This window comes from Theobroma umbraticum, unplaced genomic scaffold (genome assembly GCF_002168275.2).
Source record: "Theobroma umbraticum cultivar Fairchild unplaced genomic scaffold, ASM216827v3 scaffold_44.0, whole genome shotgun sequence".
In the NCBI taxonomy this organism is placed as follows: domain Eukaryota; kingdom Viridiplantae; phylum Streptophyta; class Magnoliopsida; order Malvales; family Malvaceae; genus Theobroma; species Theobroma umbraticum.
The window spans coordinates 1,824,573-1,850,076 of record NW_018397255.1 but is presented as its reverse complement, the minus strand read 5'-3'; the positions used below and the strand labels follow the sequence as shown (position 1 = coordinate 1,850,076).

The window sequence follows — 25,504 nt, the reverse complement described above, 5'->3', positions numbered from 1 at the left end:
TTTTTTATTGATAAATTCTTATTTTTGATTTTACACAAAGATATACTATTTAAATTTATCGAGAAATATTTTAAACTCGATATAAAACATGTAATCCGATTTTGATCTGTGAAAATGATAATCAGCACACATTCTACACTAGCAAAATTACGAGGTTCGCAGCTAAAAAGACGAGATTCGTAGCGGAAAACTCTTTCAAATCGGAGATATTTGTGTTTTTGAATTGATTAACTCAAGCAATGCCGTGCTCAATGTATCAATTTTGAGGAAAGATGGTTCAATATTTATACAAAAATGAATCTTTTTCCATATTTGCATAATATTTTTATCCAGAAAATACTTTTTTGGTATTCAATTAATAGTAATTATATTCTATTATCACACCCAGAAGTTTTAGAAACCAATTTAATACTCTGAGTTAACCAAATCAAATTAGAATACTATTTAGCTTATTAGGTTTTCTTTTTTTTCGGATCAGAGTATTATAAAAGCTTATAATCAAATCAAGGAATTCATCTCTGAATTTCTTATAGTTAGGGTTTATCTTAATATATTATTTTATAAGCAAATTAGGGTTGGATATTGTTTAAATACTAAAGTAACGTGAATAAGAGAAAAGAAAAGATGGGATTCAAGAACTTTTCTCTCTAGGGTCGGAGGACTTCGCAGGGTCAAACTCTCGGAGATTAACCCAAAAGCCATATCGAGCTATTCTTCTCAAGGTAAGTAGAAATCTTCTTTCTATTGAAAAAAAAAAAAAGGGATTTTTGTTGGGTTTATTAAAAATATGTAGAGATTATACAATTTAGATGTCTGTAATTTGTTGTAATAATTATTTTATAAGTAGAACATGAATATATGTTTGGCTTAAAAGATTAACTATGAAAGATTTTAGATTCTTGAAAATTATTAAAAAAAATTGTTTTGCATGAAGTGAGTTTTAATTACTTGTAACTTTAGCTTGAATCTTATATTGAGTTATAATTTTTTTTGCTACTTAAATTTTATATGATTTGAAAGCTACTCAAGTATGAATCAAACAAAATTGGATTTTGATTTTTTTATTTAAAGATATTTTATTTTTATTGAAAACTGTTCAAACTATTGGATAACAATATTTTTATTTTTTTAATAATGAATTACAATTTAAATTTGATTCTAACTCATCAAGTTTATCGTGATTTTGAATTTTACAGTTATTTTAATGAGTAATGCGTAATTTATTATTTAAAAGATTTTGTGTTATTTTGGATGATTTTAAAAGAATTTTATTGTATCAAAAAATAATTAATTATGTTTTGAAAACTTATAAGATAATTATTAGCTAGGTAAGAGCCTACGAGAATCCTTTTGCCTCTTCGCTGGATTAATACTAAGACTATCGGACTACAGTCTGACTACTAGCTTTCTTCGTGCATGCCCAATTTACTTAAAAAATTCTTCTCCATGACTTTTTCCAGCCATCTGCACAATACAGACTTGAACCCTCTCTCTTCCTTTCTCTATCCTCCTCCTCCTTCTAGCAGAAACCGTGGGTAGTCAAAGGAAGTCGTGTACCCAAAATGGCGGGTCCCTGGAACAAAGCTTCTAGCAGTCAGAGGGAGATTAACCCTTCCATGTTTACACCAAAAACTCCCCATTTCTTCAAGATCATTTTAGAGGACACTATTCGATATAGCAAGCTCGTGAGCATTCTTCTTTCCCTGTCTAATATTTTTTAATTATTTATTCTTATGCCATTGCACATGATCTTTGTTACGTATATTCTACAGCGGTTTCCAAGAAAGTTTGTGACAAAATATGGAGATAGCTTATCAAGTCCAGTACAGCTCATGGTTCCAAGTGGCTCTACATGGCATGTTGAGCTGATAAAATCCGATGGTGATGTTTGGTTACAAAATGGCTGGAAGGAATTTGCTGAGCATTACTCTCTAAAGCATGGACATTTTCTGGTTTTCAAGTATCAAGGGGACTGCAATTTTCAGGTACTCATTTTTGATACGAGTGCGTCAGAAATAGAATATCCACATATTAGTCGTAATATGGATCGTGATGAAGAATGTCGAGAACCTAACCAGGAAGAAGAAGCTAAAGATGGTTCTGTTGAAGTATTGTATGAGACTCCTCGAGTCAGGAAAACGAGACAGAACTCACAAACACCATGTTTACGTCCTCGTAAGATACTGAGACGAACCACTTTATCAGACAAATGTAAGTGCAATTCTACATTAGATGTTCCAAGTTTAATATGGTTGCAAATCTAGTGGGTTTTAACTACAAAAATTTCAAGAAAATGATAACTCACCTATTTTATGAAAGATTTTTGGGGCCTGTATCATTCTTTACTATTCGTTTTTTCAACTTGTGTTTTGATCAGTTTGGATAAAGAGTTTTAACTAACCTTCATCCTTTTCTATCTTGTCTTATATAAAGAGTTTCAACTTGTGTTTTACATACATAACGCTGTTGCAAGTCTTTAGCCTTGGATAGACTGGGGACTCGGGACAGCCATATGACCATAGGACCATTACATAACCCCTGTTTGCAACCTCTGTTTGTCTGGGACTCCAAGATAGTCGCTGTTCCTACCCCTGTTAACAAACATTGACTTCCCCCCATCCTCTGTTTGGGGCATTAATAGATAAAGTTCATGTCATACTTTTGATTCTACTCCTTGATTGTGTTGCCTTTATGTGGGAGGACCTGTTCAGATAAAAGAGACTGTGAAGATGTTTCTAGTGCTGAAGGATACCTGAAAACCAAGGTTCCTAGGGGGAGACATGCATTTGGGGACAACGAACATGCTACAGCTCTTCAAAGAGCCACCGCTTTCAAATCGAAGAATTTTTTTTTTGTGATTGAAATGCAGCCTTCATACATTAACCCTGGACGAAAAGTGGTAAAGCCTTGATGAAACTTGCTATGTCTAAGAAATAATTTCTTACGTAGAGATTAGTTAAACTATGAGCATCTTATTTCAATTGATGTTGTTTGTAACACTAAGGTTTTCTTCTTGCCATTTGAACTTTTTTTTTACTGCACAGTGCTTACCATTAAACTTTATCACAAAGTGCCTGAAAGAGAAGGTCGGTGATGTAACGCTCTGCACGTTGGACCGGAAAACTTGGCCTGCTAAGTATTACTGCTATTTAACCAACAACAAATACACAAAAGCAGTTCTGCATAACGGTTGGACGGCATTCATGCAGGATAACAAGTTGCAACTTGGTGATGTCTGTGTCTTTGAGCTGATTGAGCAAACTAAAATCTTGTTGAAAGTAGTTATTCACCGGGTTAGTCAAGATTCCTCATTGGTTGAGTAATACTCTTCTAGGTCATTTTGTCTTTTTTTGATCCAAGAACTTGCATATCAGGATCGTTTCTCTATCTTCTTCAATTTGGATTGGAACAAGATGATAATATCAGATTGAAACAATTCAAATCCAAGTAAAACTTAGTAGTTGATATTGAATCTGACTGCAAGATCAATAATGGAACTAAATTTATAAGTCTCTGCAAACATTGTGCCATCGTTTTATATCTCGTGCTCAAGATTTAAAAAATCAGATTGATGCCTTCCAAATAAGTCTCAGATGTTACACAGGCTTTATATGTTTTTCCCAAATGTCTATTGGATCAGCATTAAATTAATGTATCCTAGGCTTTCATAATATAATGAGAACTAATGGAAGTGTAAGCAGTGATATATAGCACTTCCAAAATTTATTTTTTTATCATATATCATGCCAAGGTTTGAATGCTCTCTTGTAATTATGTTGATAATTATAGGGCGGAATAAACTCTTTAGCAAATTGTGATAATGGAAGGTTGTCAACACAGGGAAGCACAAAGTGCAGGCATCTCTTGATGCCACCATTGTCTTCCCATGAAAAAGCAAGAGCAATGCTAAGAGCTAGCAGTTTCAGATCTGAAAATCCTTTTTTCAAGGTTGTCATGCAACCAGCATACCTCGGGGCAAGATGTAGCGTGGTAAGATTTCTACCAAAAAATTTTCGGTTCACTTCTTTTATTGATCTCTATAGGTTGGTTACATAAGCTTTGCTAAACACTAGACAGAGACATTTTCCATCTGTGGATTGTTTTTTGGTCTCTCTGAGTATGATTGCTGTTTTGAATTTCCATTTAGAACTAATAAGTTCCTTTAGTTTCTTGATTTGGAGCAGAATTTTTTCATATCAGGTTCTTTGATTTTTCTTTTCTCACTTTTTGCTAGAACATACCATACAAATTCGCTAAGACATATGTTGATGAAAAGGAGGACCAAGTCATCCTTCAAGTTTCAGATGGGAGAAGATGGATTGTTAAATTTTCTGTTAAAGTAACCAACAGTGGACAACATAAAGCTAGATTCTATGATACTTGGAGGGCTTTTGTACAGGACAATAACTTGCAAGTAGGTGATGTATGTGTCTTTGAGTTGATTAACCGCGATGAAACTTCATTCAAAGTCTCCATTTTTTGAGCTGCACCAGATGCAAATTATTCTGTGTCACCCCAAACTTAGTAGCAATCTATTGTTGTTAAGTTAATGACATTCCTGTTTGTGGCTTGGTTGTAATTTGGAGCGGTGACAAGTTACTAGTGTGTGGTAATGTAACATAAGGTAAAATGTAGTTAGGGAAAGGGTGGGGTATTGCTTCCTGTAATCTGGGCTGTTATGCTATGTAAAGGATTTCTATGGATGACATATGAATGATCCTAGGTGTTGTAAGGTGTTATGGAACTGTTAAGTGGAACAATTCTGGAGGTTAAAAAATGTAAACAAAACGTTTAGCTTCTGTGTTCAGCCTTACCAGTCCTTCGATATCATTTTGATCCATTAATGAAGCTATTGGCTTACCAAAAAAGAGAAATTCAATCTAGTGATCAATATATTTTTTGGAATCCAGCTGATGATACTAGAGCTAATCAAGTTGCATCCAGAAACTGCTTTATACCAAAATTAGAAGCTGATAATGTTAATGATTGGAGTTTTCTTCTGTAGAAAATCCCAGAGAAGTTTTGTAAGAAAGTATGGAAATGCTATCTCAAGCCCGTATTCCTAAAGGTCCCCAGTGGTGCAAGGTGGCAAGTAACATTGAGAAAATGTGGCTATTGATTTTCATGCATAGTGGGTGGCGAGAATTTGCAGAGTAATCACTCCCTACATTTCCCGGTTTTTAGATTTGCCATTTCGATGTACTCATATTTGGCATGAACGCTTCAGAGATACAATATCCATACTTTGGCACCTATTCTGAAGAAAAAATAAGTCTAATGGAGAATTCCGAGAACCTGAGATAAATGGTGCAAAATATAATTCATCCGGCAGGAAGACTGGAGAGAAATCAACATTGCCATGTCCTCAGCCTTGTAAGATGATGATCAGAACCAATTCAGCCTGCAAAACTAGGAGCAATTCAAATTTAAAAGCTTTGGGTCCAAATCTTAGACCTAATGACACTGCATTTAGAGGAACTAAGCTTCAGATTCCAAAGGAAAATTACAACTTACAACGTTCAATGCAGGTGGTGATACTTCAGGTTGCAGATAGATCGTGGCCTGTCAAGAGAGCAAGCAACCCGCATTATCGCATGGCTAAATTAACAAGCGGCTGGATCGAATTTGAAAGGATAAACTTTCTGGCAGAAGGAGATGTATGTGTCTATGAGCTAAATACAGTGAGCGAAGGCTTGCTAAAAGTATCCATTTTCAGTTATGATCATTAAATTATGATGGACATTGCTCCAATTTGTGGAAGCAATTTGGTTCAGTCAATCAGGAGACACTTTGGGTTTTATCTAAAGAACTTCTATTTTCCTCCCTTTATACAATTGTTCATTAAGGTTTAATATCTAGCATTAATGTTCTGTTTTTTTGGTGCTCTTATTTCTAGTTTTGCTTAGCTATTGCGTCGAGAAACTCACATTTAACTCTTGCTTAGCTATTCCTGGATCAGGGCTTTGTCTCTCTCTCTTTTACTTATCCTGTCATTACCAACTCTGGCACTCAGCTGGGTTTTTGAGCAAATGCTTCACGGAACCACCATATCTCCCAAGTCATGAGTTTGGAAGATTTGTTCCAGGCTTTCATGTCAATTCATCAACCAAAAAGTAGGCGATCATCTGTTGGAGGAAGTAATCTGTAATCCGATGGGCCAGCCCTTGTACTTGAACCGCCTATAATTCCCTGATTCCTGGCCAGCATACGGCCTAGCCGCCTTGGAGTTTGCCCTTTCTTGACAAAAAAGAGTGGAGTTTTCAGTCAACACCTAGCTGTTCTTCTGTTTTCCTGAATTTGCATTAATTGCTGATTATGAGTTTTCTTTTCCAAAATTTATGATCACAAAAGTTGGAATTTGTACTAATTTTTAATGTTTTCCGTAAAATAAAATAAAATAAAAATTGGAGAAAGAAAATCTGTGATTGTATGTAAATACACACATATATGTATAGTTAATTGAACCTATCAGTGATAGCTAAGTATTTTTTGAGCATTTATAAGAAGGAAAAATCATTAAAATGGTTGAGAATTAATTAACCAAACAGCCATTCATATTCTAGTTATTTTGCATTAAGTTCTCAAACTCATTCTGGCACTTTTCTAGCATGGCTTCTTCTCACCAGAAAGGCAATGACCATTCAATGTTTATAAGCGAATCGCCTCATTTCTTCAAGATAATTCTCCCAGAGACTCTTCGGGATGGCAAACTTGTAAGCATGCTCCTACTCCCCCCTCTTTTTCATCTGATATATTATATTATCTCTTGAGTAACTAGTTCATGCATGGACTTCTGTGGACTAGTGATTTGTGTTCTGAAATGTGAAAATGGGAATGACAAAAGCAAACTGATTTATTTCCATGGCGTTTGGGATTTGACAGGAAACAAAATCATCATGCCTTGCATGTTCATGAGCTATTTTGGATGCCCTTTGTTTTTTCCCATTAGCTTTTCTATCTTATTGTCTTTGCAGATTCTTATATATCTTATCAGCTTTTGTTAGTGGAAGTACAATGTTCTTAGTGTGAAAGTTACTGGTGAAGAGATCCAATTGCATTAACTTCAATAACTATATGCTGATAAATCAGTTTTAATTACTTTTTGACAATAGATAATAGAAAAATAGTCTGAAGCTGCAAGATTTTTTTGATTTAACAGTTTGCGGCATGCAGAGAATTAACAGTGCACTTTTTGTGCATTTCTTTTTGTTCTTTTAATAGGGGATTCCCACCAAGTTTGTGAAAAGATATGGAAATGGCATGTCAAGCCCAGCACTGCTAAGGGTCCCAAATGATGAAGTATGGAAGGTAGAGCTAACAAAATGTGATGGCAAAGTTTGGCTGAAAAATGGCTGGCAAGAATTTTCAAATCATTATTCTCTGGAGTACGGGCATTTTTTGATTTTTAGATATGAAGGAAATTGCAATTTCCATGTGGTCATATTTGATCGGAGTGCTTCAGAAATAGAATATCCATACACCAGCAATAATCATAGGCAACACAAAGAACTTCCAGAGCAGAAGATTGAGCAATCTGAAGATGATAACTCTCTACAGATCCTAGAGGACATCTCCCCAAGCAGGAAAACGGGGGAGAAATCGCATTTGCCATGTCCTCGGCCTCATAAGATGATGAGAAGTACTAATTCAGCTAACAAGACTCAGAGCAATTTGAAGTGTGAATCTCTGGCTCCACATTTTAGGCATAATGGATCTCCAGATAGAAAAGGTGATAAAAGCACAACAAGTCGTCATAGGATTAAAAAATTGAACGCTGATAAGAAGGCTAAGGCTCTTCAGAGAGCTAGAGCTTTTAAATCTGAAAACCCGTTTTTTCTGCTTGTCATGCAACCATCATATGTTGGTCTCAATGGTAAATGGAGACTGGTAAGTAATCAATTGAACTCATACTAAAACCTTATGATTTGTGTTGAGTCCATTACTCCACTTGCGTATGAAATATGTTGATAGTGAACAAAAATATTTTCACTCCTACTGATTGCAATAGACCTCTTTGTTTTACCTCCTTAATCCTTTTCTTTCTCCTATTGAATTGAAATTTATTTCTTAATTTTCTTTTATGCAGGCTATGCCAAACAACTTTGTCTGGAAACATTTGATGCAAGACGATTGTGAGGTAATTCTCTGCAATTCAAATGGGAAAACTTGGACTGTTAGCTTATACCGCATAGGAAACGGGAGAGAGCTGCTATATGCAGGTCTACAAACTGGTTGGAAGACTTTTGTAAAGGATAACAACATACAAATCGGTGATGTTTGCGTCTTTGAGCTAATAAATTGCATGGAAATATCATTCAAAGTATCCATTTACTAAGGTCAGACTGATGTCTTTCGTCCGGTGAAAAGGAATGTTGGAGTATCATCCACAATTCAAGAAGACATGTCTAGCCTGGAAAACCAACATCCCACTGAAGAAATTCCAGTGCCAAAGATCGAGGAGAACAAGAGGAATGCCTCGGGAGAAATCTTAGATGACATTTTGCTGTCCCACAAAACACGGGAAGAAAGATCAACATCTCCAAGTAAGGATTCAAAGTAACAGGTCGAAGATATCAGAGGCAATCCAAGATACCGTCCTACACGACTGAAGTCATTGACTCAAGAAATCAGACTATTTTAGACTTCGGAGAAGAAAGTAGATTGCCCTGTTCCATGGATAGTTATGTTTGAAATGTTTTCTTGAGTTTGGCATAACGTTGTAACATGCTTTCGGATGCTGTCCTGACTCCTGACGAATATTTTTACCCTAATAAGAAGCCTTCTTAATTTTTCCTGCAAAAATAGTCTTGAAGGGATATTTATTTGCTGCTTCAGGAAACAGGACGCACAAAATCTGACTTTTCAGCGGGCTGCGACCATTGATTGACACCAAGTCTCCAAGCCGTAAAGGTCAAATATCCAACGGGCTAAAAACTTACTTTGAATGAAGTGAAGAATGGTAACTCTTCAAGATTCTAGGAAAAGGTTTAATGCATTTTTAAGGGTGCATTGAAAAAACTGTCTCGAGGTTTTTGTTTTTTCCAATTCAAACGACTCCAATGGGAAGAAAACCAGTTCTCCAAGTTAGGCCAGCCTTTTTCCAAGGTTCTGCATGACCACTTCTCTAAGCAATTGGTATTACATGTCTCTCCTTCTCAGCAAACTATACCATATTGACTTTCATATATACTTCCACACCCACATATTATTCAACTGGAATAGCCTGCCAATGCCTAATTCCATGGTTCTTCTATAAAAGTAAAACTAATGAGAAAAGATATACATTTTGAGTGACAAAAATATATATTATATAGTACTTGTGAAAATAAATTCTTCTAAAATAGAAATCTACATCTAATTAGAGTTCAATAGAGACCAAGAAGTAATTGCTAAAATGGGTTTAAACTAGCCAAAAACATAAAGGGTGAAAGACGTAAGTACATTATTTGCCAATTTTAAGACCAAGGCTTAGAGGAATAGCCCTAGACTTTATATAAGTTTATAATAGCATGGTATCTGTTAAAAGGCTTGATAATCTACACAGAAAATCTCTAATTTCCATTTTCTTACTCCTTCTGTATCTTCCCGTCCTGTCCTAGAAAAATATCAGAGAATCAAGGCTACAACTCGGATAGGAGAAATCGAAAGTCCTAGGTCCAAACCTAGTCTAAGACCTCACGACAGCCCCCAATGCAACGCTTTTCACCACGTGTCATATTGTTATTGGATGTCAAGTACGTAACTCTTTTTTTGTCAAATTTAACTATGATTCTCTTTTCAGTAACCGCAACGGTAAAGGGGTTGCTAGGAATATGGCAATCTGGAAGTGATCTGGATCAGTCAATCAGGAGACACATTGGGTTTTATCTATAGAACTTCTATCTTCTTCCCTTCATATAATTGTTCATTAAGGTTTGATATTAGCGTTTGTGTTTTTCTTTTTGGTGCTCTCATTCCTAGTTTTGCTTAGATGCTTGCATTGTGAAACACGCATTCAACTCTTGGTGATGAGAGCTTAAAACATTTAATATTTGAAATGGCATCCATGAGATAGGAAAACTAATTCCTAGATCAGGTCTTGGTTTCTCTCACTTTTACGTATTTTGTTCCTACCAACTCTGGCACTCAGCTGCATTTTATTTGAGCAAATGCTTCACGGAATCACCATATCTCCAAAGTCATGAGTCTGAAAGATTTGTTCCTGGCTTTCGTGTCAATTTATCAGTCCAAAAACAGGCCAGCAGCTGCTGGGGGAAGTAATCCAATGGGACTACCGTTGTACTTGAACCGCCTATACTTTCCTGATTCCTGGCCAGCATATGGTCTAGTGGCCTTGGAGTTTGCCCTTCTTTGACAAAGAAGTTTGAAGTTTTCAGTCAACTCTTGGCTGTTCTTTTGTTTTCCTGGATTTGCATTAATTGCTACTCAAAAGTTGGAATTTGTACTAGTTTTTAATGTTTCTACAAAACAAGAGTAAAAATTGAAGAAATAAAACTTGTGTTTGTATGTAAAGAACACATATATGTAATCAATTAAGAGAGAAAAAATGATTTAAAAGGTTGAGAATTAATTAACCAAACAGCCATACATATTATTCCTGTTATTTGGCATTAAGTTCTGGCACTTTTCAAGTATGACTTCTTCTCACCGGAAAGGCAATGACCATTCAACATTTACGAGCGAATCGCCTCATTTCTTCAAGATAATTCTCCCAGAGACCCTTCGGGATGGCAAACTTGTAAGCATTCTCCTACTCCTCTCTCTTTTTTGTCCGATGTACTTTGATTTCCTCCTGAGTATAACTGGTTCTCGAATTGATTTCTGAGGACTTGACGTTGATGTTCTGAAATGTGAAAACTGGAATAACAAAATAAAACTGATTTATTTCCATGACATTTGGCATTCGACAGGAAACATAATCATCACGCCTTGCATGTTCATGAGCTATTTTGGATGCCCTTTTTCTTCCCATTTTGTCTCATGGTTAGCTTTATTATCTCATTGTCTTCACAGATTCTATAAATCTTCAACAGTTTTGGTTAGTGGAACTGCAATGTTCTCAGTGAAAGTTACAGGTGAAGGGGTCCGATTGCATTAACTTCAATAACTATATACTGATAAATCAGTTTTTTTTTTGCTCAGCCAATAAAGTAGATTTCATTAATAAAACTGCTCAAGGCAGTAGGGAGGCAGTAAGAACTGCTCCAAAGGAGTACAACACAGAGTGCAAGCACTCGATTTTACCAGCATACAAACCTCATCATTGCAAAAATGGCTACACAAAATAGCTGGTATAGTGAATGAGTACTCATTTTGTCGATAGATAATAGAAAAATAGTCTGAAGCTGCAAGATATGTTAGATTTATGTATAGCAGAAGATTCACAGTTTGTGGCATGCATATAGGAAATTGCATTTTTTTGTGCATATCTTGATTAGAGGGTTTTTTTTTTTGGTTGTTTTAATAGGGAATTCCCACGAAGTTTGTGAAAAAATATGGAAATGCAATGTCAAGCCCAGCACTGCTCAAGGTCCCAAATGGTGAAATATGGAAGGTAGAGCTAACAAAAGCTGATGGCAAAGTTTGGCTGAAAAATGGCTGGCAAGAATTTTTAAATCATTACTCTCTGGAGTACGGGCATTTTTTGGTTTTCAGATATGAAGGGAATTGCAATTTCCATGTCATCATATTTGATAGGAGTGCTTCAGAGATAGAATATCCATACACCAGCAACAATCATGGGCAACACAAAGAACTTCCGGAAGAAAAGATTGAGGAATCTGAAGATGATGACTCTATACAGATCCTGGAGGTCATCGCTCCAAGCAGGAAAACAAGAGAGAAATCGCATTTGCCATATATTGAGAGCAATTTGAAGTCTGAATCTCTGTTTCCACAATTTAGGCATGATGGATCTCCAGCTAGAAAAGGTGATAAAAGCACAAGAAGTCGTCATAGGATTCAAAAATTGAAGGCTGATAACAAGGCTGAGGCCCTTCAGAGTGCTAGAGCTTTTAATTCTGTAAACCCATTTTTTCTGCTTGTCATGCAACCGTCATATGTTGGCTTCAATCCAACGTGTAGACTGGTAAGCAATCGGTTGAATTCCCACTAAAATCTTACGATATGTTGAGTCCATTACTCCACTTGCGTATGAAATACGATAACTAGTGAACAAAAGTTTTGAGTAATTTCACTCCTGTTGTTTGCAATGGACTTCTTTGTTTTGCCCCCTTAATCCTTTCCTTTCTCCTTCTGGATTGAAATTTATTTTTTTAATTTTCTTTTATGCAGGCCATACCGAACAACTTTGTCAGGAAACACTTGATGAAAGAGGATTGTGAGGTAAATCTTTGCAATTCAAACGGGAAAACATGGACTGTCAGCTTCCATCGCAGAGAAAAGGGGAGAAAGCTCAATGCAAGTCTACAAATAGGGTGGAGGACTTTTGCAAATGATAACAATATACAAGTCGGTGATGTTTGTGTCTTTGAGCTAATAAATTGCAGTGAAATATCATTCAAAGTGTCCATTTACCAAGGTAAGACTGATGTCTTTCATCGAGTGAAAAAGAATGCTGGAGAATCATCTACAGGTCAGGACTACCAGAAACCATTGAATGCATTTGAAAAAGCTAAAGCCATTCAAATTGCTAGTGCTTTCAGATCTGAAAATCCATCTTTTGCTGTTGTCTTACAGCCATCATATGTTCATAAATTGGTGAGTTTTTCAGTTGATACCTGCTAGCCTTTCCAAGTTTTGTTAACGCATTACGCAGATGATAAATATGACTAGTAAGGGTCAGAATAATAAAGGAATTAAAGGCATTTTGCATTCTCTCATTGGAATGAATAATCGAATTAACTTCTTTATTTTTGTATTGGGCAGAGTGTACCAGAGAAATTTGCTAGAAAATTTTTCAGCAAGAAGCTCAAAGAGGTCATACTTCGTCTTTCAAATGGAAAATCATGGCCGGTAAAGTACTACCAACACAGTATAAGAAAGCTAAGTGCAAAACTTTGTAATGGTTGGAGGAAATTTGTTCTGGATAATAAGTTAGAAGTTGGTGATATTTGTGTCTTCGAGCTGACGGAGGGCATTGAAACCTCATTTAAAGTAACCATTTATGGGAAACAGGCTATTGAAGATGCAAATTTGGGCTCATCATTGGGTAAGCAGGATCGATTTTAGGTATTAATTAATGGTGCATTTGATTTCTGCTACTAATACTATATGCTTGGATTTCGTTATCATCATTTTGTTCTTGAAAAGCAGCTGATAAAAGTACAGAGAACCAAGTTGAGTCCAAGGAAAGCTTGGTGATTAATGTGGATTCTGATTCGGTGCATGATAAAGGAAACATGTCTAGCCTGCTCAACCAACATCCACTGGAAAACTTCCAGTGCCAAAGATCGAGGAGAATAAGAGGAATGGCTCAGGAGAAATCCTAGACGACATTTAGCTGTCGCAGAAAACTCAGGAAGAAAGATTAACATCTCCAAGGCCTCAAAGAAACAAGTTAAAGATTTCAGAGGCATTCCAAGATACCGACGGACAGGACTGAAGTCATTGACTCAAGAAATCAAACTATTTTAAACTTCGGAAAAGAAAGTAGTTTGCCCATTTCCATGGATAGTTATGTCTGAATGCTTTCTTGAGTTTAACATGTCGTTGAAACATGTTTTCTGACGCTGTCCTGACTATGACGAATATTTTTACCTTAAATAAGGTGCCTTCTTAATTTTCCAGCAAAAGTAGTCCTGAAGGGGTATGTATTTGCTGCTTCAGGAATCAGGAGGCACAAAATCTAACTTTTCAGCGGGCTGCGACATTCATAGTCTCCCAAGTCCTACCAGGATTAAAACTTACGTCGGATGAAGTGAAGAATGGTAGCTCATCAAAATTCGAGGAAATGGTTTAATTCGTGAAATCCATAATGCAAAATTAATAAAATAAAGAAATTGAAAAAACTGTACTCTTTCCAAATTACAATCGACTCCAATGGGAAGAAAACCAGTGCTCCATGATAGGCCAGGCTTTTTCAAGGTTCTGCTTGGCTACATCTCTGAGCAATGGTTGTTATTTCTCTCTCCTGCTCAGCAGACGATGCCATATTGACTCTCATATTTCCACACCCACATATTCAACTGGAATGGCCTGCTGCTGCCTAGTTGTAATTATTCTTCCATGCAAGTAAAACTAATGAGAAAAGATACACCTGTTGAGTGAGAAAAATATATAATATATATATGGTATCTATGGAAATAAATTCTTCTAAAATAGAAATTTACATCTAATTATAGTACAATAGAGACCAAGAAGTAATAACTATAATGGGTTTTGAGTAAACTAGCCAAAAAAAAAGGCTGGAAGATGTAAGTTGATCATCTGCCAATTTTAAGACTAGGGTTTTAGCGAATAACTCCATACGATATGTAAGTTTATAATAGTCTCTATTAAAAGGCTTGATAAATAAGAAGCGTTTCACCACGTGTCATGTTGTTATTGGATGTCAAGTATTTAACCCTTGAAACTTATCTAGGATTGTCTTTTCAGTTTCCGCGACCTTACGTGAACGTAACCCACCAGTCTGTCTCTCTCACAACGGCGAAGGGAATACTAGGGATATGGCGAAACCCCGGAAACAGTGTCATAAGTTCTTCAAAGTCTATCTCCCTTGTTTCAATTCTCAGCAACTGGTACTTTCTCTCGTTTCTTTCTCTCATTATGGGCATCTTTGCATGTGCTCTTTCGTTTGTATAAGAATTAAGAAGACGACTATGAAATTGTTGTAGAAACGGTAGCCTTGACACTGCCTTCTGCCTTCTCAGGGCTTGTCATCGAAAGCTTTGTTACACTTTACTAAGCACAAAATACACAGTTGAGGTTATAAGCTTGAGTATTTGTTTAGGAGGAAAGACGGTTTTGTTATCCATGAAATTGTTTCTTTTCATAGGGCATATAATAATAAAGTTCGATTGAAAATGTTTGGGGATTTTCCTGTTGAAAATTTAGGAGATTAAGATCAGGAGGAGAGAAGAAAGGCAGTGAGAAGCCTGTGTGAATTTATGTTTATTTCACATTTTTCCGGGATGAGGAAAGTAATCAAGAATTATATGTAATTATGGGCTGAGATTTTGCAAACATGTTACGTTGTTGAGAAGTGCTGCCATGGCATATTTGAGAGTTGATTTGATTTGACTGCTATTACCCTGCCTTGTTTATGTTTCTGCTTTGTTCCTTCTTTGATTATGTTTCTGCTTTGTTATGCTAATGATCATTGTCTTGCTGTTGTTGGAGTTTGTCCACTGTTGCCTTGGGGCCTGCCCGCTGCTGTGTTTCTGTTTCAATCATTTTATGCTGCTGTGTTTATTCATTCCATCTGCAGTTCATGCAACCAATCGTTGATTTAGCTTGGTCATGGAGCCTGGAGCTCTGTATCAAGCTGGGTTTTCTTTTTTCTCTCTCTTTTTTTTTTTTAGTGTAAGAATCCTATATTAATTTTAAAATGTCACCATACTTTAGCCGTTTGCTTCTAGAAAATTGGTCATGTCCTGCATGGTCCCAATTGAATCTTGAAACCAGAATGTTCATTCTTGTCTAGCTAATTTTCATCCTGTATCTGAATTTGTATTGGAAGGATTGTTAGATGAATTAGCCTATAAACAACATCTAAAACGCATTAAATGGGAATTTACATTCTCTGCTAATTATTAATCAAGTATTTTTTTGCTCAAATTTGTTTTAGCAGACAATTAACATTTAAACTATTCAATTATGCAGAAAATACCACCTGCTTTCATTAGGCATTTTGATGGAACCATTCCTAAGGATGCCATGCTTAAAAATCATACTGGAAAGCAGTGGCTTGTCGATTTGGAAGAAGTTGAAGGAGGCTTGACTATGACAAACGGGTGGCAAGGCTTTGCAAGTGAAAACTTTTTAGAATTTGGAGACTTCCTCATTTTCAAATATGACGGGAAATGTCTGTTTGATGTGGAAATATTTGGTAGAAATGGATGCAACAAAGCGGCTTTATCTTCCAGCGTGACCACCACTCTTGCAGTGAATGAAAAAGAGATAAAGGAGGTGGAAAAATGCAATGGGCCTACTCAAACTTGCAAGCAGAAGTATTCAGTTAAAAACTTAGGTAGTGTGCAGTCTTAGTCAAATCATTATTATTCCCAGATTCTTGTGGATGATTACTTTTGATCTGCTGTATGGTTTCAGGTTTAGCTGAAGGTTGTCGATATAAACTAAGAAGAAATAGAGGAACAAATCTTGGGGAAGGCAAGGCACTTAACGCTGCAACATATGTGACACCAAAAGGTCCTTATTTTGTCAGTAACATCCATCAGTCGATGCGGTATGCTGTGGTGAGTTTTAGGTCATGTTTTATATTTTACCTACTTTTCATGACTTCAGGTTGTCTTCATATATGGGGAAGTTATTGGAATATATATATGCAAGATGGTTATGTCAAAATATTTGTCAAGAATTTTCATGAAGCTGAAGACAAAGAAATGTAGGGCTTATTGGATGTGCATATAGCAAAGAATACTTGTCTGAGCTTTCAACATATTTATACAACTTGATATGGCCAACAGTATCTAGGAATATCTCTGCCTGGAGTCCTATTATACCTTTTTTTTTGGGTCAAAGGTTCTGTATTTTACTTAGTACAGAAATTAGGTCCTTGAAAACTTGAAAATAACCTTTGGGAAGTTGGCAGACAGTGCATAACCTTGCTTCTACTTTTTTCTCACCTGTCCTTCTCATGATTCAAGTTCATCAGGTTTGCTATCTGCAACTCACAGTTATAGGAAGTCTCTTTGTTTTAGACAGAAATCAGTAGTTTTTTTTATTCCAAAGCCGCTAGAAGTGGATCAAAATTACCATATATCCTTGTTAGAAACCATTTTCACAAGTTTTCCTTTATTAGAGTTATTATTGTCATTATTGTTTTGGACCTACTTTCCCATATCAATGACAGTTGAGGCAAATTATTTTTTCTGGACATAACTAAAGGAGTTTTCTCTCATTACTTGTATAATCATCCTCTTCTTATTATATTAAGTGATCACATTGTTTTTGTTTAGTTTTTCTTGTACTTAATTAGTATTTTGCTTCATCTTGTAGTATGTTCCTAGATCACTTCTGGCCTCATATGGAATTAAAGTCAAGCCAGAGGTGGTGCTTCTTGATCAAAATGGGAAGAAATGGCCAGTGATGGTCAGTTCGAGGGCAGATGGTCGTGTTCTTATCCATCATGGATGGGGTTCTTTCCGGCAGGAGTACAATTTGCAGAAAGGAGATAAGTGTGTATTTGAGTTCGTTCTTGGTAGAGGAAATATTAGCCAGAAACTGCTTGTACAAGTTATCAGGAGACAAGCACCATAGACGTCAGATTGGGAAAGCTTGAATTACAACCCTTCCCAACCCGGAGCCCCCTCAAGTCACTATCATTCCCCCCTGTCTCTTTAATCCTTTAGATATTAGTACTAGATCTTGCAAAGCTGTTTGTAGGTTAGCAAAGGCACTGAAAGATACTTCTGCTGGTACTGGTTGCTTGACAGGGAGCGTAGTTCTATAATTGCTCAAGGGAAGGGAAACTTGTTTTTCTTTAGGCATTCTGCTTTAGGACCAAATTCTTTGTGGTGCCCTCCCTTGCAAGTACATGAACTCTTAGGCCCTTTCAGGACAATTTTGTTCAGAGGAGCCTGTTCTTGAGTCATATACTTTGCAAGTAATCCTTGAGTAGTTATCCTATTTTTTTCTCAAAAACACAAATTTAATTGATTTTGCCTGCTGATTATGGCCACTGCATCAGGTATTGACGTTTTGTTTCCCACTAGGCATCTTACATAAACAGGTTGCTGGTCAAGGCCTAATCATGTTCAACACCCTATTCCTCTGCATCAGCCTTCAGCCGTGTGCATCACTGCTTGAAATGATGACAAATATTTTCAAATATTCAATGAAGTTAAAAGCCAAAGTCAGTTCCGATCTACAACTGTGAATGTTAGTTAGAAGTGAGGCCCCGTTTGAACGCAACAAAAATTAAATAAACGGGAACTTGTCGTGGTTAATAAACAGGATTTTAAGTTCCATCATTATATTAGTTAATTCAAGAAATCTAAACTCAAAAATTAAAATATAATTTAAAGTGGCAGTATGGCGTTTAATTGATGCCAGGCAGCAGTTATTCTCTTGGCTCAAAAAAAAAAACATAGCATGTTAATTCAGACGCACGAATTTTGAAGCAATTGTGTTATATTCGGACTGATCAGTGGCACCATTGCTGACCTGCTCGCCAACAAAAAGGTTTGAAAGTATGATTACTTCAATTTGCCGACTTGAATTTAGCCCAGAGCTTGGCTTTTTAAGTTTTTTCTTTCTTTAGAATATAGGTGGTTTTGGATCATATGCAAGCAAATCTTTTCAAGCTCCAAGTGATCTCATGATATAGACTTATTGCATTAAAAATAACCTACATTTCAGATATGGCAGAAAATGATCATGTATTTTACCCTGTGATGATCCCAAAAGTCAGATATTCTTATCTTCCCAGGAAAGTGACAGCCCTGGGAAGATTCACCAAAGCGATTTCAAAGCGGTTAATATTTGCAAGACCTCTCCACATATCCCCTCCGCCAAGCTTTAAATTCCTCTGATGGATCCTCTCCTGCACTACCTGTTTACTTTAGTCTGCAGCCTTGTTGCCCTTCTGAGTTGCATTTACTTTTATCAGTCGAAGAAACCAAGCACTCACAGAAAAAGAGTCTGCACTGCCCCACAAGCTGGCGGTGCGTTACCTGTCATCGGCCACATGCACCTCTTGGGTGGCCAGCAACTCACCCACGAAACATTAGGTGCCATGGCTGACAACTATGGACCTGTTTTTTCCATAAGGCTAGGATCACACAGGGCCTTGGTTTTAAATAGTTGGGAAATGGCCAAAGAGTGTTTCACTGTCCATGATAAAGTCTTCTCCACTAGACCAGTCATTACTGCCTCAAAGCTTCTAGGCTATAATTATGCGATGTTCGGGTTCGCTCCTTATGGATCCTACTGGCGCGAGATGCATAGAATTGCTACAATTGAACTTCTGTCAATCCACCGGATTGATATGCTCAAACATATACGTGCTTCAGAGGTAAAGACTGCAGTAAGAGAATTGTACAAGTCATGGCTTAGCAAAGGTGGTGGAGAAACTGTGAGTATTGGCAGATATGAAACAGTGGTTCGGCGATCTAACTCATAATATTGCCCTGAGAATGGTGGGAGGGAAAAGGTACTTCGGACCGAATGCTGATTGTGAGGAAGCAGAAGCACGAAGGTGTCAGAAAGTGATGAGGGATTTCGCTTACTGTCTGGAGTGTTTGTCGTGTCCGATGCAATACCATTTCTTGGGTGGTTGGATTTTCAAGGATATGAAAAAGCCATGAAAAGAACTCCAAAAGAATTGGACATTCTAGTAGGAGGGTGGCTCGAGGAGCATAAGCAGAAGAAACATCTGGGTGGAGGGTTGAAACAAGAGCAGGATTTCATGGATGTGATGCTGAACATCCTGGAAGACGCCAAGATTACTAGTTTGGATGCTGACACCATCAACAAGGCTACTTGCTTGGTAAGACACGTAGCCTTTAGTTCCAACCAAATGATGAATACATAGTCCAAATATATCCAGAATATGCCCTCTTTTCAATTCTTGATGATGTATAACATATATCTCTGCAAATGAGGTCCTAGGATAAATCGATACTGATAAAGCTCCCGCTATAAATGTACTGCTCTCTGCAAAGATTAAATCCCGCTAAATTGAACAACATGAAAAAATTGGGCACTCCCTGCATGGATTTCTTAGGCTTTGTGGTGAGAAACTGATAGGCCAATCTGTCATATTCATAGTGCAAAAATAGTCGTAATAGGGCATTATAATATTGGTGAAAGCACTTGTTCCGGAGTCATTAGGCCTATTGAAGAACGAAAAGGATAATTTCAAGTTGGTCAAGTGGGCGAGTTAGGTGGCACAATATCCCATCAAATCAATATGAATACCAAAGCAAGAGATGAAGTATTATTGGGATCTTGTAGTTAATTTCGTGGGGCCAAAATTGTCTCCACAATACATATATAATCTTACTGTGATAATAATTGACAAATAATCAGAATGAAACAAAATCCTAGCACGCTAAGAATTTGAAAATTCCATGATGAATGCCACAAGGCCATTAAACTAGATTAAGTATCTCTAGGAATTGGAGTAGGTACAGGAACAGGATTTATATTCTTAGCGTTTTATTGAGTCAGCTTGATGCTTAAGGTCATCAGTCTTGTCCATCTCTGTGTATTATATTGCTAGAGACTTGATTATATCTGAATAAAGAACGTGCCTCTCATTTTTGCTGATAAAGTTTTTGTTTTTGGCAGAATTTAGTTTTGGCAGGGAGTGGCACAACCATGGTCACTCTCACCTGGGCCCTATCTTTGCTACTGAATAATCCACGCGTGCTAAAGAAGGCCCAAGATGAGGTTGACATCCACGTTGGAAAGGGTAGACCATTGGAAGAATCGGACATCAGAAACCTGGTCTACCTTCGGGCCATTGTCAAGAAAACACTGCGCTTATACCCGCCTAGTCCAATCATTTTCCGGGCATCAATGGAAGATTGCACTCTCTCAACTGGCTACCACATTCCGGCAGGTACACGATTAATGGTAAATACCTGGAAGATTCAACGTGACGAGCGTGTGTGGCCAGACCCCGATGTTCTTAAACCAGAGAGATTTTTAACTAGCCATAAGGATATGGATTTTCGAGGCCAGACTTTTGAACTCAACCCTTTTGGCTCCGGAAGAAGGTCCTGCCCTGGGGTCTCACTAGCCCTCCAGGTGGTGCATTCGGCACTGGCTAGTTTCTTGCAAAGTTTTGAAGTTCCTAAGCCATCGAAACTCGAAGATGTAGATATGACAGAAAGCACAGGATTAACAATCCGAAAGCAACCCCGCTTGAAGTTCTCTTTACTCCACGTCTTGATTCCAAGCTCTATGGTTTGGGCACAGAATTAATGTAGTAATTATCAGTAAGAAAATGTAAGCTGCGGTGACTAGAGCGGTCAAGGTAAGGGCTTATTACAAGGGTTCTACCCTGCTTGTTACTCTAGGCTTTCCTGAATTGATCATTCCTATATACTTATTGGTTTCCTAGTTGTCTAAAATACAAACCGCAATTAACTTCTTTACAACAACCGGTTAAGAAAATGAAAGACAAACCACCGCTAAACATTTTCAAATTTCAATGCACTTCCAACTTTGAAGGCGTGCTAGAAAGGTACTTCTGATACACTCAATCTCATATGGAATAATACAAGTTTAACTTTTGCAAGGTCACTTTCTATAATTAAATCAACATTTAAATGCAATAAAAGATCACAGGCACAGTCTGGTACTGGAATTAGTTCTCTTTTTGACTTTCTCTTTGCCCTTTTTGTGTCCAACACAAAAGTCTTTAGAGTGGTCGTGGCCAAGATGGTTACTTGTTAGACAACTTATTAGTACTTATCCAAGTAACCTACCAGATATTGACAGTACAATTCCAAGAGGCATACCAAAATATTGTCATGTTATCCAAGAGTTTATTGAGTTAGGACTTGTGGTTACTTCTGGGATCCTCAGGTTCATTGCCTGAGGTTCGGAACTGCTACCCAAATGGTTTTTCAGCAGAGTCGTCAGTCACATTACCTGTTGCCATAACCAAGAAATTAACATCTAAAGGTGCTGTGATTACAAACTTTTGGGGTATTTCTAGTTGGTTTTTCCATTGATGAAAACAATATCTCTCAGTTCTTGTTCAGAAATGAAAACGATGTGATGTACTGAAGTAATTATTTGGCAAACCAGAGAGAAAGAAACAGGAAATAGAAAGGAGAGGAGACGTGTGGCCACCAAAAGCCTACATCAGAAAGGTATTTTCTTTTTTTTGAAAATAACATCCGTAAGGGTTATTAATAAATATGAAAGGCATTTTTTGGTGGAAAGTGCATGCATCTATTTTAGATAACAGATTAACTATCAGGCTTTAATCTGATGGTTGTTCATGGCACCATGATTGTTGTTTTATTTCTGCAAATTTTTTACCACCAGAACACAAATAAAATTCCCTATTGAATTGTTTGTACAGAAAAAGAAAATTAAACCATGGAAAATCATCATAATTCCTCTCTTCTCATAACTCCATACATGATTTACTCTTTATGTTAACCCAAAGGCTGAGAAAAGCATTACAAATACTTTATTTTTATGCATGAAAGTTTTTCACCATATCTTACGTCATTGATGCTGATGTTGTTTCTTTCTTTAATTTTATGTTTGACCAATCGTGTTTAGATAGATGGTGATCCCAGGGGAAAAAAGGAAAAATTAGAGGTTGAGGATATGTGATTGTAGCAGGGAACAAAAGTCAATAAGCAGAAAATAACAGAGTCATATTTGAAAAAATAAACGTGAAAGGATTACTGTTATTCTACATAGGACAGAGACGTTCATGAAATAATTACGTTAGGTTCTGATAATCTTTTAAATTTGTTTGTGGAATTCAAAAATTTCAGCTTAGATTTATATACATCTGCATTACAGATCACTTGACAGCAATTGATAATAGTAATTGCAATAGTCCCAAAAGTCAAATTCTTGTTTTTCAAGAAAAAATTAACAGAGTTGGAAAGATTCACCAAAGATATTTACAAGCTGTTCAGACTTGGAAGGCCTGTTCTGCTACATATGCCCCTTTTTCAAGCTCTAAATTCTCTGATGGACCCTTTCCTTCGGTACCTGTTTACTACAGTCTGCAGCCTTGTTGCCCTTTTGAGTTGCATTTACTTTTATCAATCAAAGAAAGCAAGAACTCACGGGAAAAGATGCTGCACTGCACCGCAAGCTGGCGGTGCTTTGCCTGTAATTGGCCACATGCACCTCTTAGGTGGCCAGCAACTCACCCACAAAACATTAGGTGCCATGGCTGACAAATATGGACCTGTTTTTTCCATAAGGCTAGGATCACACAGAGTCTTGGTTTTAAATAGTTGGGAAATGGCCAAAGAATGTTTCACTGTCCATGATAAAGTTTTTTCCACTAGACCAAGCATTGCTGCTTCAAAGCATCTAGGCTATGATTTTGCTATGTTTGGGTTCGCTCCTTATGGGTCTTATTGGCGTGAGATGCGCAAGATTGCCACCATTGAGCTTCTGTCAAGCCACCGGATTGATATGCTCAAACATATACGAGCTTCTGAGGTAAAGACTGCAATAAGAGAACTGTACAAGTCATGGCTTAGCAAGGGTAGTACAGAAACTGGAGTGTTGGTGGATATGAAGCAGTGGTTTGGTGATCTAACTCATAATATTGCTTTGAGAATGGTAGGAGGGAGAAGATACTTCGGACCAAATGCTGATTGTGAGGAAGCAGATGCAAGAAGATGCCAGAAAGTTATGAGAGATTTTGTTTATCTGTTTGGAGTGTTCGTCTTGTCTGATGCAATACCATTTCTCGGGTGGCTGGATTTTCAAGGATATGAAAAATCCATGAAAAGAACTGCAAACAATTGGACAGTCTCGTAGAAAGGTGGCTGGAGGAGCATAAACAGAAGAGACTTTTGGGTGGAGGGGTGATTGAAGAGCAGGATTTCATGCATGTGATGCTGAACATCCTGGAAGATGGCAAGATTACTGGTTTCGATGCTGACACCATCATCAAGGCTACTTGCTTGGTAAGAGCCCAAAAAAAACTCCACGTAGTCCTAGTCCCAACCAAATAAATCCTGCTAATTATATCTAGTAGTGTTCTGTTTATGATTCTTGATGATATCCATCTTTTATTGTCTCAATTATACATATGTAATCTTGGGATGACACTTGTCAAATCCAAGTGGTAGGTAAACAGCCTCTTCCAAAGAATCAGTACTGAAACAAGATATCATAAGAAAATGGAAGCTGTGTAGTCATTACCAAAAAGGCCATAACGCTTTTATTAAATGAGTTATCTCTTGGAATTGGAGTCGGTATAAGGACAAGAAATTCTTAACCTTTTATCGAGTCTTCTTGATCCCTAAGGTGATAAGGTCATCAAGCTCGTTTGTCTTCGTATATTTTATCACTAACTGTTTGATCATAATTTAATAAAGTGTCCCCTAGTTTTGCTGATAAGGTCTTGTTCTGGCAGAATTTGATCTTAGCAGGGAGTGACACGACCATGGTCACTCTTACCTGGGCCCTGTCTTTGCTACTGAACAATCCTCGCGTGCTAAAGAAGGCCCAGGATGAGGTAGACATGCACGTTGGTAAGGATAGACCATTAGAAGAATCTGATATCTCAAACCTGGTCTATCTTCAATCCATTGTCAAGGAAACATTGCGCTTATACCCTCCCAGTCCGATCATAGGCCTTCGGGCTGCATTGGAAGATTGCACCCTCTCAACAGGCTACCACATTCCATCCGGTACAAGGTTGATGGTAAATGCCTGGAAGATTCAGCGTGATGAACGTGTATGGCTAGACCCTCATGATTTTCAGCCTGAGAGATTTTTAACCAGCCATAAGGATATGGATTTTAGAGGCCAAACTTTTGAACTCATCCCTTTTGGCTTAGGAAGAAGATCATGCCCCGGGACCTCACTAGCCCTCAAGATGTTGCACTTTATCTTGGGCAGGTTCTTGCACAGTTTTGATGTTGCTAAGCCATCAAAGCTCGAAGATGTAGATATGACAGAAAGCGCTGGATTGACCAATCTGAAAGCGACCCCGCTTGAGGTACTCGTCACTCCACGTCTGAATTCCAAGCTCTATGTGGTATAGGCACAGAATTAACACAATTACCTGGAACAAGAAAGTACAGTGTGTAACTAACGCGGTGAAATAAGGGCTTGTCACAAGGGTCCTGCAGTCCTGCACTCTGTTATTGAGTTGATCATTGCTATGTCTTTATAGCTACCCGACTTGCCTACAACACAAACAGAGTAGCATTCTCTCTCCTTTCAAGGAATTGGTTTTAGAACGTTAAGGATACTTTTGAAGCGTGCTAAAAAGATACTTCTCCCTTTTGAATGAATTAGAAGTTTTATTCAACCAAAATGTGTGCAGCACAACCCCAAAAGATTGATATTTCTTTCTTTTTTGCTCAGCAAAAGATTGATAAAATTAGCGCAATAGTGGATTAATCAACAAAACTCTTTACGCAGATCTAATCTTCAAAGGATAATTGGATAATGGATAGTAGTTGCCATTGTTCTCTTTTTCTATGGTAGCCATTACCTGTTTTTTATCTTAACTGAAAATTAGTTACTTGAATATGACTACCTCTAGCCAACCTTTAGTTACTACTGATCATCTCGTAGAACCTAAGCCCCAGTCAATTACCCATCCAACCAAATCATGATATCTTCGAGTTGGAGCTAAACAAGTTCATTTGAGCTGCATGGTAGAATAAAACAAGCTGTTGACCATTAC

The 25,504-nt window shown here is 37.3% G+C and overlaps 5 protein-coding genes and 1 pseudogene across 8 annotated transcripts; all 6 read left to right on the top strand.

The window, feature by feature from the left end:
- Positions 1 to 632: 632 nt before the first annotated feature.
- LOC110409519 (B3 domain-containing transcription factor VRN1-like) lies at positions 633 to 4,690 on the top strand. The gene is made up of 7 exons (XM_021418878.1): positions 633 to 722; positions 1,527 to 1,685; positions 1,773 to 2,211; positions 2,712 to 2,899; positions 3,045 to 3,293; positions 3,790 to 3,990; positions 4,235 to 4,690. The coding sequence occupies exons 2-7, from the start codon at positions 1,563 to 1,565 to the stop codon at positions 4,481 to 4,483; spliced, it is 1,449 nt and encodes a 482-aa protein (XP_021274553.1). The 5' UTR covers positions 633 to 722; positions 1,527 to 1,562; the 3' UTR covers positions 4,484 to 4,690.
- Positions 4,691 to 6,644: 1,954 nt separating this feature from the next.
- Positions 6,645 to 13,451, top strand: LOC110409796 (B3 domain-containing protein LOC_Os12g40080-like). Its single transcript, XM_021419268.2, has 10 exons — positions 6,645 to 6,713; positions 7,222 to 7,496; positions 7,581 to 7,651; positions 7,757 to 7,887; positions 8,087 to 8,328; positions 10,633 to 10,738; positions 11,468 to 12,088; positions 12,295 to 12,720; positions 12,889 to 13,171; positions 13,276 to 13,451. The coding sequence occupies exons 1-10, from the start codon at positions 6,645 to 6,647 to the stop codon at positions 13,449 to 13,451; spliced, it is 2,400 nt and encodes a 799-aa protein (XP_021274943.2).
- A 1,117-nt stretch (positions 13,452 to 14,568) lies between these two features.
- On the top strand, positions 14,569 to 17,806 carry LOC110429170 (AP2/B3-like transcriptional factor family protein). The gene is made up of 4 exons (XM_021445070.2): positions 14,569 to 14,699; positions 15,784 to 16,150; positions 16,231 to 16,376; positions 17,140 to 17,806. Exons 1-4 carry the CDS (start codon positions 14,628 to 14,630, stop codon positions 17,398 to 17,400), a joined length of 846 nt encoding a protein of 281 aa, XP_021300745.2. The 5' UTR covers positions 14,569 to 14,627; the 3' UTR covers positions 17,401 to 17,806.
- Positions 17,807 to 18,651: 845 nt separating this feature from the next.
- LOC149527590 (xanthotoxin 5-hydroxylase CYP82C2-like) lies at positions 18,652 to 21,513 on the top strand. The gene is given in 5 exon segments (XM_089782365.1): positions 18,652 to 19,219; positions 19,221 to 19,368; positions 19,371 to 19,630; positions 20,434 to 20,989; positions 20,992 to 21,513. Coding segments are annotated over 5 exon segments (1,596 nt in total). The 5' UTR covers positions 18,652 to 18,673; the 3' UTR covers positions 21,078 to 21,513.
- A 116-nt stretch (positions 21,514 to 21,629) lies between these two features.
- Positions 21,630 to 25,221, top strand: LOC110429167 (xanthotoxin 5-hydroxylase CYP82C4-like). Of its 4 annotated transcripts, XM_089782364.1 has the most exons (4): positions 21,630 to 21,777; positions 21,904 to 21,968; positions 22,639 to 23,768; positions 24,221 to 25,221. In XM_089782364.1, exons 3-4 carry the CDS (start codon positions 23,688 to 23,690, stop codon positions 24,851 to 24,853), a joined length of 714 nt encoding a protein of 237 aa, XP_089638490.1. In that variant the 5' UTR covers positions 21,630 to 21,777; positions 21,904 to 21,968; positions 22,639 to 23,687; the 3' UTR covers positions 24,854 to 25,221. The 4 variants fall into 4 exon arrangements, with proteins under 4 accessions (XP_089638490.1, XP_089638489.1, XP_089638488.1 ...); XM_089782363.1 differs by having other exon boundaries at positions 21,904 to 23,768; XM_089782362.1 differs by having other exon boundaries at positions 21,847 to 23,768.
- Positions 23,017 to 23,619, top strand: LOC149527589 (xanthotoxin 5-hydroxylase CYP82C2 pseudogene; annotated as a pseudogene).
- Positions 25,222 to 25,504: the final 283 nt, after the last annotated feature.